This window comes from Oncorhynchus keta, chromosome 18 (genome assembly GCF_023373465.1).
Source record: "Oncorhynchus keta strain PuntledgeMale-10-30-2019 chromosome 18, Oket_V2, whole genome shotgun sequence".
In the NCBI taxonomy this organism is placed as follows: domain Eukaryota; kingdom Metazoa; phylum Chordata; class Actinopteri; order Salmoniformes; family Salmonidae; genus Oncorhynchus; species Oncorhynchus keta.
In genome coordinates this window covers 2,301,234-2,314,465 of record NC_068438.1, presented here as the reverse complement: position 1 = coordinate 2,314,465, position 13,232 = coordinate 2,301,234, and the positions used below count along the sequence as shown (strand labels likewise).

The 13,232-nt window shown below is 44.6% G+C and overlaps 1 protein-coding gene across 7 annotated transcripts in view; it reads right to left on the bottom strand.

Moving 5' to 3' along the window:
- The window catches only part of LOC118396801 (DISP complex protein LRCH3-like), an 84,028-nt gene that overhangs the window by 30,384 nt on the left and 40,412 nt on the right, over window positions 1-13,232 (bottom strand). For all 7 annotated transcript variants that reach the window (XM_052467102.1, XM_052467103.1, XM_052467106.1 and 4 more), the window contains exons 8-13: window positions 11,063-11,183; window positions 5,801-5,943; window positions 4,723-4,799; window positions 4,360-4,399; window positions 3,953-4,093; window positions 3,643-3,690 (exon numbers count right to left, since the gene is read on the bottom strand). In XM_052467102.1, coding sequence (XP_052323062.1) covers window positions 3,643-3,690; window positions 3,953-4,093; window positions 4,360-4,399; window positions 4,723-4,799; window positions 5,801-5,943; window positions 11,063-11,183 — 570 coding nt within the window. The remainder of the gene's footprint in view (window positions 1-3,642; window positions 3,691-3,952; window positions 4,094-4,359; window positions 4,400-4,722; window positions 4,800-5,800; window positions 5,944-11,062; window positions 11,184-13,232) is intronic.

Sequence of the window (13,232 nt, the reverse complement as noted above, 5' to 3'; positions counted from 1 at the left end):
GATGAGTGGCTTCTGTCTGGCCACTACCATAAAGGCCTGATTGGTGGAGTGCTGCAGAGATAGTTGTCCTTCTCCGATCTCCCCAGAGGAACTCTAGAGCTCTGTTTGAGTGAACATCGGGTCCTTTGTCACCTCCCTGACCAAGGCCGTTCTCCCCCGATTGCTCAGTATGGCCAACTCTAGGAAGAGTCTTGATTGTTCCAAACTTCTTCCATTTAAGAACGACTGAGGCCACAGTGTTCTTGGGGACCTTCAATGCTGCAGATATTTTTTGGTATCCTTTTTTGGTATCCTTGTGCCTCGACACAATCCTGTCTCGGAGAACTATGGACGCTGTATGTATGTGGACAGGTGCACTGTCCACCATAATTTGCAAATAAATTCATCAAAAATCCTACAATGTGATTTTCTGGATTTTTCCCCCTCATTTTGTCTGTCATAGTTGAAGTGTACCTATGATGAAAATTACAAGCCTCTCTCATCTTTTTAAGTGGGAGAACTTGCAATTGTTGGCTGACTAAATACTTTTTTGCCCCACTGTATATCTGTAGCATGGTTAGTTCCCTGGCACTAAATTATGTGTTAATGCATAGAGAACATGTAACTGCTCATACCTTTAGTAACCGTGTGTACACAGGTTTGTTTAGTTATTACCGCTAAATCTGACTCCAGGGACAACAGGTGGGCTTTGATGCTTCACAGCCACTGTCGCTACACTGATGTCACTTGGGTGTTAGGGCATGTTAGTGGACCCCTCTGTTGTGTAAAGTACATTACTTAAGCCTGGGGCTATACAGTAAGTCCCCATTGACGCATCTGTTGAGCTGGTTCTGCCATTATGAGCTAGCTGCCATCTAAAGAAGCCGTCAGTAAGACGTGAACACGAAGATGACCTCACCGAGTTAACGATGGCCGTGCACTGTCGGTCAGTGAGAGTTTCAAGTTCTTGTAATTTTAGTGTTTGGGACATGCTTGGTGATCGTATTAGGTTATTTAAAAAGGTCCCATACTTCATAAATGGTTTCAGTTCCACTGAAGAGAAATAGTAGAAATAGGCAGGGTTTATGACTGTGGGATCCAATCTGAAGGCCTTCAGGACATTTTGACCATTCTCTTTCCAGTCCCGACACACATATTGGCCAGCAGTCACGGTGTATGCTTGCAGGCCAATGTGGCAACAGACAGGGACAGTGGTGTCTACTACTGCGAGCGTCTTGCCAATAGTGTGAGATTGCGGCCCACCCCGAGCATCCCATTGGTTTCTACAGTCGGGATTTCCCCCGATTGTCTACGTCAAAAGGGAAATACAAGTATTATCTGAGTTTTTCGGGGGCGAAGGACAATCTCCTAGCTAGCTACCGACAATGTCGCCCGTGCGTCCTCTTCTGTGGGGTTTATCAGCAGTTGGCATCCAATGTGATGGTGCATTCCCGCCACCTACTGTACTGGAGCGCTCCCGCCTGTGTCCCCGAGTCCCAGCTTAAAAATGGACCAATAGAAGTATGAGAGATTCCTTCAGATTTAATGAAACCTTGATTTAACGAGGCGGAACTAATTATTATTGACAATGACGGCCTACACCGGCCAAACCCGGACGACGCTGGGCCAATTGTGGGCCGCCCTATGGGACTCCCAATCACGGCCGGTTGTGATACAGCATGGATTCGAACCAGGGTGTCTGTAGTACTGAGATGCAGTGCCTTCGACCGCTGCACTACTCGGGAGCCCTAAAGATGCAGGAATGCCCATACGCAGGAACGCCCCGAATTATGGACTGCAATTGCACCATTCTCCATCTTGCTACTATGGAGGGAATGGTGTAGACTTGAGACCAACTCAATGAATACGTCATTGCCCTCTTCCGTCAGATGCATTCCACTCCTACATCCCAGGGTGGGGTGGCGGATTGTGTTCCCTGCTGATTGACTGAGCGCCAGGCCACCTCCATGCACTTTCTGGTCCCACTGGGACATCCAGCTTCTCCGCTGTGCGATATCAGACCACCTTTGTCCAGGGAAACATTCGGATGACCGTCTGTAAATCTCTGCATGTGCCGCACCAGTGCCGTCCCCTTGGCATATCCCAAGTCGTTTCCACCGAGGTGGATGACCAGGATGTCAGGGGGAGAAGTAGCACAGGCCCTCTGCTGGCACAGAACACTGAGCAGTTTGTGTCACTTCATGCATTGCTCTCCGAGCCACCTAATGTGACAGTCAATAATGAAAGTAAATAAATAATGGGTTGGCTACATGTTTATTATTTCTGTATTTTCCAGGAGCTCTCTCGATTGGCTTGTTAAAAGAGTTTACTCCATATTGGCTTCAATAAGTTTCTGTTTTTTTCACCTCCCTCTGGAAAATAAGCTGTTAATGTGAAATAATTACTAATAACTACATTACTTTGGTTGCCATTTGTCACTGTGTAATTTTACTTGATTTGTATTGGTGTCATGCTGGACAATCACCTAAAGTGTAAAAAAAACATGGACATTAAAAACTGTTTTGAAGTGAGACGTAGGCATTGGTCTGAAGCCAAAACATGATTATTATGAGCACCACAATGCCTTCCCCACCCCATGCTCTTACCAGGGGTTTCGAGCACACAGTTTTGACCTACTACAGTAGCTATGTTAGTCTACTGTACTTCAAACAATGTGCATGCAGGTTGCTTAGGATTCAAACCCAATTCATACTCTGAGAAAAGGTGCTCCCACAATAATGTCATCTGTACCGCATTCAGACCCTCCTCTCTTTAATATGGACAACTAGTTGCTCCCCGTATTTGCATATTGCAATGTAATACAATCACAAGAGGCCCACAAGGGGGTAGAGCGAGCCCACAAGGGGGTAGAGCGAGTGCCCCAACGAAACAGGCTGTACCAACAGCAGGGCAGACATGATGAGGGTAATGCACTTTATTGTTTACCAAATTCATGTTTTTTTCCTCCCATAAAATAGGACGTTTTGATTGAGGTGTCCAGGTAGAATGTGCGACCAATAAAAAAACGTAACTCGCACAGTGAGGTTAAAGGGTCGCAAGATGCGACGAAATGGTTGCAGTCTAGAGCTCTGCCTATTTTAAAGTAGGCACAAAAAAAGACGTCTTACTGTTATTGTTAAACAACAATACATTGCTGGGGTCATAGATGTTTCGTCTTTACCCTCAAGAATCAGTGATGGTATTACTGAAGGGGAGGGAGTGTGAAGGAAGGCACGTGACCACAATAGGAGCAAAAGAGAGGGGTGTGTGTGTGTGTGTGGGGTGAGGTGGAGGATTAATGGAGGACAATTGAAAGGGGGATGACAGAATTCATGGGGGGAATGAACACCGGACATGACTGCTGAAGAAAATGCGTAGTCATGTTAACAGAGAGCCCCTGTGAAATTTTATTAAAACTTGTGCTTTTTGTTGTTTTTCTAGAACCTTTCATGCCAACACATACATTAACTCAGCATGGCGAGACCTTTAGAGTGAGAGAAAAGAGAGGAAAGAGGTGAGAGAGCGAGTTAGAGAGCGAGAGCGAGTTAGAGAGAGAGAGAGAGAGAGCGAGAGCGAGAGCGAGAGAGAGAGAGAGAGAGAGAGAGAGAGAGAGAGAGAGAGAGAGAGAGAGAGAGAGAGAGAGAGCGCAGTGTGTGGACTCACCTCGTTCTCTGTGGGACTCAGCTTGGTAGGACTTTGAGACACTTTGTGCTGTGGAGAGACCAGTCTCAGTCATACACAATGCTCTCCAACATGTCTACTTAGAAAAAGCGCTAGAGAGTGTCATTCATTTGAGGACATTCATATTTATCTTTTACTTTAAACATTTTTAACATAAGGCTACTGCAGACATACACAGCATCAGTGTAAACTCCAATAACGTTCCACCAACTCCCCCACTAAATCCACCACTAACAGAGATACAAGAGCAAGACATAAATCAACAATAAAACTGAATAGTAGTCGGAGGAACCTTGACGTAGGTCATGACGGCGTCCCGCTGCACTGAGCGTGGCTTCTGCCTCTCCTCCTCGTACCGCAGGGCGGCCAACTGGGCCATCCTCCGCACGCGCTCCACGCTCGGAGCTGCACCAACCCCAGCCCCTGACCCTCTCTGAACACAAAGAGGGAGGGGGGGAGAGAGGAAGGGGAAGGAAACACAGCGAGGGGAGAGAAACCAAGAGAGAGGAGAAAGATGAAGGATGGAAGATAGGGGGAAACAGAGGGAGAGGAGGCGGAACGAGGAAGAGAAGAGCGGAGTTGAAGAGAGGCGGTATCAACAGTTAGACTCAATACATCAAGATTAAAAACATGATAGTAATTACGTAGTAATAAACAGTATTGGAAGCTGTACCCAGCATTTAGACATACTCGGGTTACCTGATTATGAGAGGTAGAAGAGGTTGGATCATGGACAGTCCTGAGGGAGGGGGGTGGGTGGGAGACAGAGGGAGGAAGGGAGGGGGTTAGATGTGTGATCTAACTAAATACAGATTAGATTAGGGATCTTTATTTAGACTGGAGACTGTATGGTCTGTTGAGCACAGTCATTTGGTAAGTCAATTTGTTTAGTTAAAAACCAAACAGAGACACGACAGTAACACAGGCTGAGAATCTGCAATAGAGATTGGCTCATGTGTTTGTGTGAGAGTGTTATACGTCACATACAACACTGCTATAGGTCAAGTTACAAGAAAGATAGGGTGTGTGTACACACACACACAAACACACACGTCTCCCTACCTGTTCTGCAGAGAATTGTGTCGCCTCGGGTCGTCTGTCCTTGAGTCTCTGGAGGAGTTGGACTTGACTGGAGAGCTCTACAAAGAGACAGTCATCAATACACCAGCCACGATCTCGCTGTAACGCCACACACCACCAACGTGCACACACAGACGGAGTGTGTTCAGTTTGGTTCAATGTTTACTATGTTGTGTGAAGACTTGCCCTGATTGACACGTTTCCCTAAAACGATGCGCACCATTCTTCAACAGCCTTTTGGAGGTACGTTTGGAGGTACGTTTGCTCCTGTTTGGAGAGTGTGGCCTGATACAAATTGCAAAACTCATGCAGCACACCATACACTACCGCTTCCTGGTCACCATAATCAGGTTCTTCAACTGGTCATTCAGAACAGTAGTTTCGTTTAAATTATTTAAAGATATATATATATTTTTTTCTCCCTCATGATGTATAATTGTGATCTTGTCTCATCGCTACAAATCCAACGGGCTTGGGAAAGGAGAAGGTCGAGTCATGAGTACTCCGAAAACATGACCCACCAAAGCCTCGCTTCTTAACACCCGCTCGCTAAACCCATAAGCCAGCTGCGTGAATCTGTTGGAGGAAACACTGTTCAACTGACGACCGAAGTCAGCTTGCAGGCACCTGACCCGCCACAAGGAGACGCTAGAACGCGATGGGCCAAGTAAAGCCCACCCAACAAACCCTCCCCTAACCCGGACGACACTGGGCCAATTGTGCGCCACCCTATAGGACTCCCGGTCATCGAACCTCAGGCTGTAGTATCGCCACACCACAACGATGCAGTGCCTTTGACTGGTGCGCCACTCGGGAGGCCGTTTCTGTTGAATTGAACAGGCCCACAGCCTTCTACATACAGTTCGGTACTCACTGGCCAGTCTCACGCACAAGCGCACTCATGAACACACACACAGTTGTTCCAGTTGGCGGAGTATGGCGCTTGTATGGGTGAGTGATTCCCACTGGGGTCACCCATACAAACATGTCCAATTGGATGAAAGACTCTGATGAATGGCATATATTCTATTTTATATCACACACACACACACACACTTACCTCTCCAGTGATGCGGCGCTCGATGTATGCCATGAACTGGGAGCTGAGGCTGATGGTTTCTGCTACTTCTCCTCTCCTACCCTCCTCTTCCTCCTCTCCTGCACAACTGTCTATAAAGTCTATCTGCTCCAGCTCTCCCTCTACTACAGACAGACACAACAGAGACAGATTACCACCAGTTCAAAGTAAAGATGACGAAAGATGTCGAATATACACTGAACAAAAATATGAATGCAACATGCAACAATTTCAAAGATTTACAGTTCATAAGGAAATTGGTCAGTTGAAATCAAATTCGGCCCTATTCCATGGATTTCAGGACTGGGAATACAGATATGCATCTGTTGGTCACAGATACCTTCCAAATAAAAATGCTGTGACCACCATTTGCCTCATGCAGCGCGACATCTTTGCATAGAGTTGATCAAGCTGTTGATTGTTGATTGTGGAATGTTGTCCCACTCCTTTTCAATGATGTGCAAAGTTGTTGAATATGGAACACACTGTCGTACACGTCTACCCAGAGGATGGAAATATGCTCAATGGGTGACGTCTGGTGAGTATGCAGGCCATGGAAGAACTGGGACATTTTCAGCTTCGAGGAATTGTGTCGAAATCCTTACGACATGGGGCCGTGCATTATCATGCTGAAACATAAGGTGATGTGGGCGGATGAATGGCATGACAATGGGTCTCAGGAACTCGTCATAGTAAATGACCTATGATAAAATACAATTGTGTTCGTTGACCTCTTTTCCCTCCCCATACCATAACCCCACCGTCACATTGGGGCACTCTTTTCATAAAATTGACATCAGCAAACCGCTCGCCCACATGACACCATACGCTTTCTTGCCGGTACAGTTGAAACAGGGATTCATCCGTGAAGAGCACACTTCTCCAGCGTGCCAGTGGCCATCAAAGGTGATTTCCCCACTGAAGTCGGTTACGACACTGAACTGCAGTCATGTCAAGACCATGGTGAGGATGACGAGCACATAGATGAGCTTTCCTGAGACAGTTTCAGACAAATTCTTTGCTTCTGCAAACCCACAGTTTCATCAGCTGTCCGGGTGGCTCGTCTCAGGTGAAGATGCCGGATGTGGAGGCCCTGGGCTGGCATGGTTACACGGGGACTACGGTTGTGAGGCCGGTTGGATGTACTGCCAATTTCTCTAAAACAACGTTGGAGAGAAATTAACATTCAATTATCTGGCAACAGCTCTGGAGGACATCCCTGCAGTCAGCATGAAAATTGCCCGCTCCCTCAAAACTTGAGACATCTGTGGCAATGTTTTGTGTGACAAACTGCACATTTTAGAGTGACCTTTTAATGTCCCCAGCACAAGGTGCACCTGTGTAATGATGTTTAAACTTTTTGGGATAGGGGGCAGCATTTTCACTTTTGGATGAATAGTGTGCCCAGCCTCCTACTCTGTCCCAGATGCTAATATATGCATATTATTATTAGTATTGGATAGAAAACACTGACGTTTCTAAAACTGTTTGAATGATGTCTGTGAGTATAACAGAACTAAAACAAAATCCAACCAGGAAGTGGGACATCTGAGGTTTGTAGTTTTAACTCTTGGCCTACTGAATACACATTGAGATATAGATAAAGTTGCACTTCCTATGGCTTCCACTAGATGTCACCGTCTTTAGAAACTTGAATGAGGACTCTACTATAAAGGAGGGGCTCATGGGACCTCTTTGAGTCAGTGGTCTGGCAGAGAGCCTCGGTCTCATGACGCGCGCTCCCAACAGAGTTACTTCTCGTTCCAGTGCTTTTCTGAAGACAAAGGAATTCTCCGGTTGGAACATTATTGATATTTTATGTTAATAACATCCTAAAGTTTGCTTCCATACATCGTTTGACATGTTTCGAAAGGACTGTAATGGAACTTTGAGATATTGTCTGGATGAAGTGCCTGCGCCTCATGAAGATGGATTACTGGGCTGAACTCCCAGCTGCCCACTGCTCTGAGGCTAGTAAACATTGTCACCACCGATAAATCCGCTATAATTGAGAATTTCAATAAGCATTTCTCTACGGCTGGCCATGCTTTCCACATCGCTACCCCTACGCCGGTCAACTGCCCGGCACCCTCCACAGCAACCAGCCAAAGCCCCACCATTTCTCCTTTACCCAAATCCAGATAGCCGATGTTCGGATAGAGCTGCAAAATCTGGACCCCTACAAATCAGCCGGGCTAGACAATCTGGACCCTCTCTTTCTAGAATTATCTGCCGAAATGGTTGCAACCCCTATTACTAGCCTGTTCAACCTCTCTTTCGTATCGTCTGAGATTCCCAAAATTGGAAAGCTGCCACGGTCATCCCCCTCTTCAAAGGGGGTGACACTCTAGACCCAAACTGCTACAGACCTATATCTATCCTACCCTGTCTTTCTAAGGTCTTCGAAAGCCAAGTTAACAAACAGATTACTGACCATTTAGAATCCCACCATACCTTCTCCGCTATGCAATCTGGTTTCAGAGCTGGTCATGGGTGCACCTCAGCCACGCTCAAGACCCTAAACGATATCTTAACCGCCATTGTTAAGAAACAATACTGTGCAGCCGTATTCACTGACCTGGCCAAGGCTTTCAACCCTGTCAATCACAACATTCTTATTGGCAGACTCGACAGCCTTGGTTTCTCAAATGATTGCCTCGCCTGGTATACCAACTACTTCTCTGATAGAGTTCAGTGTGTCAAATCGGAGGGTCTGTTGTCCGGACCTCTGACAGTCTCTATGGGTGTGCCACAGGATTCAATTCTCGGGCCGACTCTTTTCTGTATACATCAATGATGTTGCTCTTGCTGCGGGTGATTCTCTGATCCACCTCCACGCAGACGACACCATTCTGTATACTTCTGCCCCTCCTTGGTCACTGTGTTAAGTAACCTCCAGACGAGCTTCAATGCCATACAACTCTCCTTCAGTGGCCTCCAACTGCTCTTAAACGCAAGTAAAACTAAATGCATGCTTTTCAATCGATCACTGCCCGCACCTGCTCGCCCGTCCAGCATCACTACTCTGAGCGGCTCCGACTTAGAATACGTGGACAACTACAAATACCTGGGTGTCTGGTTAGACTGTAAACTATCCTTCCAGACTCACATTAAGCATCTCCAATCCAAAATGAAATATACAATCGGCTTCCTATATCGCAAAAATGCATCCTTCACTCATGCTGCCAAACATACCCTCGTAAAACTGACCATCCTTACCGATCCTCGACTTCGGTGATGTCATCTATAAAATAGCCTCCAACACTCTACTCAACAAACTGGATGCAGTCTATCACAGTGCCATCCATTTTGTCACCAAAGCCCCATACACTAACCACCATTGCGACCTGTACGCTCTCGTTGGTTGGCCCTCGCTTCATACTCGTCGCCAAACCCACTGGCTACAGGTTATCTACAAGTCTCTGCTTGGTAAAGCCCCGCCTTATCTCAGCTCACTGGTCACCATAGCAGCACCCACTCGTAGCACACGCTCCAGCAGGTATATCTCACTGGTCACCCCCAAAGCCAATTCCTCCTTTGGTCGTCTTTCCTTCCAGTTCTCTGCTGCGCATGACTGGAACGCATTGCAAAAATCTCTGAAGCTTGAGACTCACATCTCCCTCACTAGCTTTAAGCACCAGCTGTCAGAGCATTTTACAGATCACTGCACCTGTACTTAGCCCATCTGTAAACACCCATCCATCTACCTACCTCATCCCCATACTAATATATATTTATTTATTTTGCTCCTTTGCACCCCAGTATCTCTACCTGCACATTCATCTTCTGCCGATCTACCATTCCAGTTTTTAATTGCTATATTGCAAGGCCACCATGGCCTATTTATTTCCTTAACTTACCTCAATTGCACTCACTGTATATATACTTTTTGTTTTCTTTTGTTCTACTGTATTATTGACTGTATGTTTTGTTTATTCCATGTATAACTCTGTGTTGTTGTATGTGTCGAATTGCTACGCTTTATCTTGGCCAGGTTGCAGTTGCAAATGAGAACTTGTTCTCAACTAGCCTACCTGGTTAAATAAAGGTGAAATAAAATAAAATAAAAAAAACATGCTAACAACAAGTGGCTATTTGGACATAAATTAATGACAAATCGGTCATTTATTGTCGACCTGGGATTCCTGGGAGTGCCTTCTGATGAAGATCATCAAAGTGAATATTTATGGTGTTGTTTCTAACTTTGTTGACTCCAAAATGGTGGATATTCCTCTGGCTTTTTTGGGTTCTGAGCTCTGTTCTCAGATTATGCTTCTTCCGTAATAAAAAATAAAAAACTCTGACACAGCGGTTGCATTAAGGAGAAGTCTATCTTTAATTCTGTGAATAACAATGGTATCTTTTATCAGTATTTATTATGAGTATTTCTGCAAAATCACCGGATGTTTTGGAATCAAAACATTACTGCACGTAAGGCGCCAATGTAAACTGAGCTTTTTGGATACAAATATGCACATTATTGAACAAAACATACATGTATTGTGTAACATGATGTCCTATGAGTGTCATCTGATGAAGATCATCAAAGGTTAGTGATTCATTTTATCTATATTTCTGCTTTTTGTGACTCTTATCTTTGGCTGGAAAAATGGCTGTTTTTTCAACTTGGCTATGACCTAACAATCATATGTGGTGCTTTTGCTGTAAAGTATTTTTGAAATCGGACATGATGGGTAGATTAACAAGATTGTTTATCTTTCATTTGCTGTGTTGGACTTGTTAATGTGTGAAAGTTACATATTACATTTTTTTATTTTTTTATTTCAGCGGAATGTTGTAAAAAGGTTGCGCTAGAAAGGTTAATCAGCTGCTTGATATGCCACACCTGTCAGGTGGAAGGATTATCTTGGCAAAGGAGAAATGCCCACGAAAAGGGATGTAAACAAATTGTGCACAAAATTGGAGTGAAATAAGCTTTTTGTGCGTGTGGAAAATTTCTGGGATCTTTTATTTTTGCTCATGAAACATGGCATGTTGCATTTATATTTTTGTTCAGTGTATATTTCCACAGATGAATAATATTATTAGCCTCAAATCCAGGCCCATTGTGCTACCATTCCACTCCTTGTACTCTGTGTCATATGCCAAAAAGTCTGGCATGACAAGGAGTGGCAGGGAGAGACATGCTAAATCAACAGACTGGTTCCCAAGCTAGAAAACCATAGAATAATACTGGAGATACACTAGAGTACAGTTCACACACAGACAGGCCTTGATTCTCACATGTGCCGTTGGTAACAGGATGGGAGCCAGTTGTCCTGTGCTCCTCCCTCTCCCTCCGCTGTCTCTGTTCTTTGGTGATCTCTGCCACACGCAGTGGCAGGTCCGGCAACTCATCTGTGGGCTGTAGGTACACAAGGAATGAAAGCGAAAATGGACGGGAGAGGAATAAAAACATGAATGGAGAGATTAGCTTCAACATAACTGAAATATTACACTACCTTGCAATCATAGAACCTTTGTGATTGCTCTTTGTTTCCATTCATGATAACTGACGTGTGCACGTGTGTGGTGTCGGGCTGTGATGATTATGGAATTTTGGATAATGTATATCACCACAGTTGTCATCTTTGTTAAACGTTTTGCGATTGAAATGCAACATAATGCATCTTTGACAATTAGCGACAACACAGCTTTGGAGACACCCCTGTCTTAAAATGTAATGGTTTTGACCGCTTGGAACTCAGTCCGTCTGTCATTTGGGACACACTAAGAACCTTCAGCAGTGTCATTATATGTAAAAACTTGATATGGAAAAGAGTTCCATGTAGTCATGTCTCTGTGGAGTAGTGTACATTTCCTGGAGTCTGTTCTAGAATTGGGGACTGTGAAGGGACTAGTGGAATGTCTAGTATGCATGGGTGTCTGAGCTGTGTGCTAGTCGTTTGAAAAAGACAGCTGGGTGTGGTCAACATGTCAATACCTCTAACAAAGACAGGTACTGATGCAGTCAGTATCTTCTCTACTTTGAGCCAGGAGAGGTTGACATGCACATCATTGATGTTCATTTTTTGTGTACATTTAAGGGTCAGACATGTTGCTTTGTTCTGGGCCAACTGTAATTTGCTTGACCACCACTTGACCATATGACTGGTCCAGGTGACAAAATTAGGGCATGTAGGACTTTTGTTGATAGCAATGTCAAGAAAGAAAAGCCGCGCTCTATTACGGACAGACTTCTCCCCATCTTAGCTACCATTGCATCAATATGTTTTTACCATGACAGTTTGGAACCCAGGTTTACACCAAGCAGTTGTCTACTGTCATGATGTTGGCCTGGGGATATGTTTATGACAGTCATAAATACCTCTTCCCCCCCCTTTTCCTTTCTCTACCCTACTGATATTACATTTGCAAAACCCTTGGTTAACATAGAGATTCTGGGAACATCAGAAGGTGGGGGGAAATGAACTATATTCTGGTAATCTGACCAATTGAACATATGCGGTGGTACTTAAAGAATATGATGTCAGTTCGGTTGTCATCTGAGACATTCTCATTAATGATAAGATGACAAACTCTACAGTGGAAAGCCTACACATTAGAGTTATCGGATTCACATGGAATTGTTGTTCAATTTAAATGTATGAATATTAAGTTATTCGTGATGGGATGAAATGTGATTTTAGCTTCTAAAATGTAAGATAGGGCCCTGCTCGATCAGTGGCCCATCCCTGTGAAGGGACATGGGCTATAAACATTTTCAAACACGCCCTCCTCTCCCTTCCTATATAAAGCCTTGACGACAATGTAACCTGCTGTTCCGAGGATGTGAGGACGACGGTGCGATGTCAGAATGGTTCAGATAATAACTACAGAATGAAGCCAACATAAGCGTGAGCTTTGGTTGCAAATGGTATGAACTTTGAACTCTTATTCACTACAGAAGTGATACCTCCTAACCGTTGTGTTAGCAACAGCAGCTGCAAACGCAGGTTAGGAAGGAACAGACAGAGTATCCCGTCTACCACACAACAACGTTACTACAACGTATCCAATTTACCAGCAGAGACATTCTTCAAAGGACTTGGTTGGGCAACATGGCCTTCCATCTACAACCAACCTTTCCCGAAGCGCAGCTCAGAGTAAATATTTATTGCATTTTCCTTTACCAAATGGGAGGTCATTTAGAATGCATCAGAGTGTATTTACGATAGCACAGCTTCTCCCAGTATCCCTCAGTCTTCCCGCTCTTTCACTCAAACCCAGCCCCCTTTCTTTTGTGTAACCAGCTGTCATATGTTCCGCCCCCTAGGGACGTTTTCCTCTATGACGTAATTTGTAATCAGTTATGATTAATTATGTGTATATGTAATTCCGTGTGATTAGTTAGGTATTTAGTAAATAAATAATTAAACCCAATTTTGTATTGCTGATTCAATTTGTTAGCCAG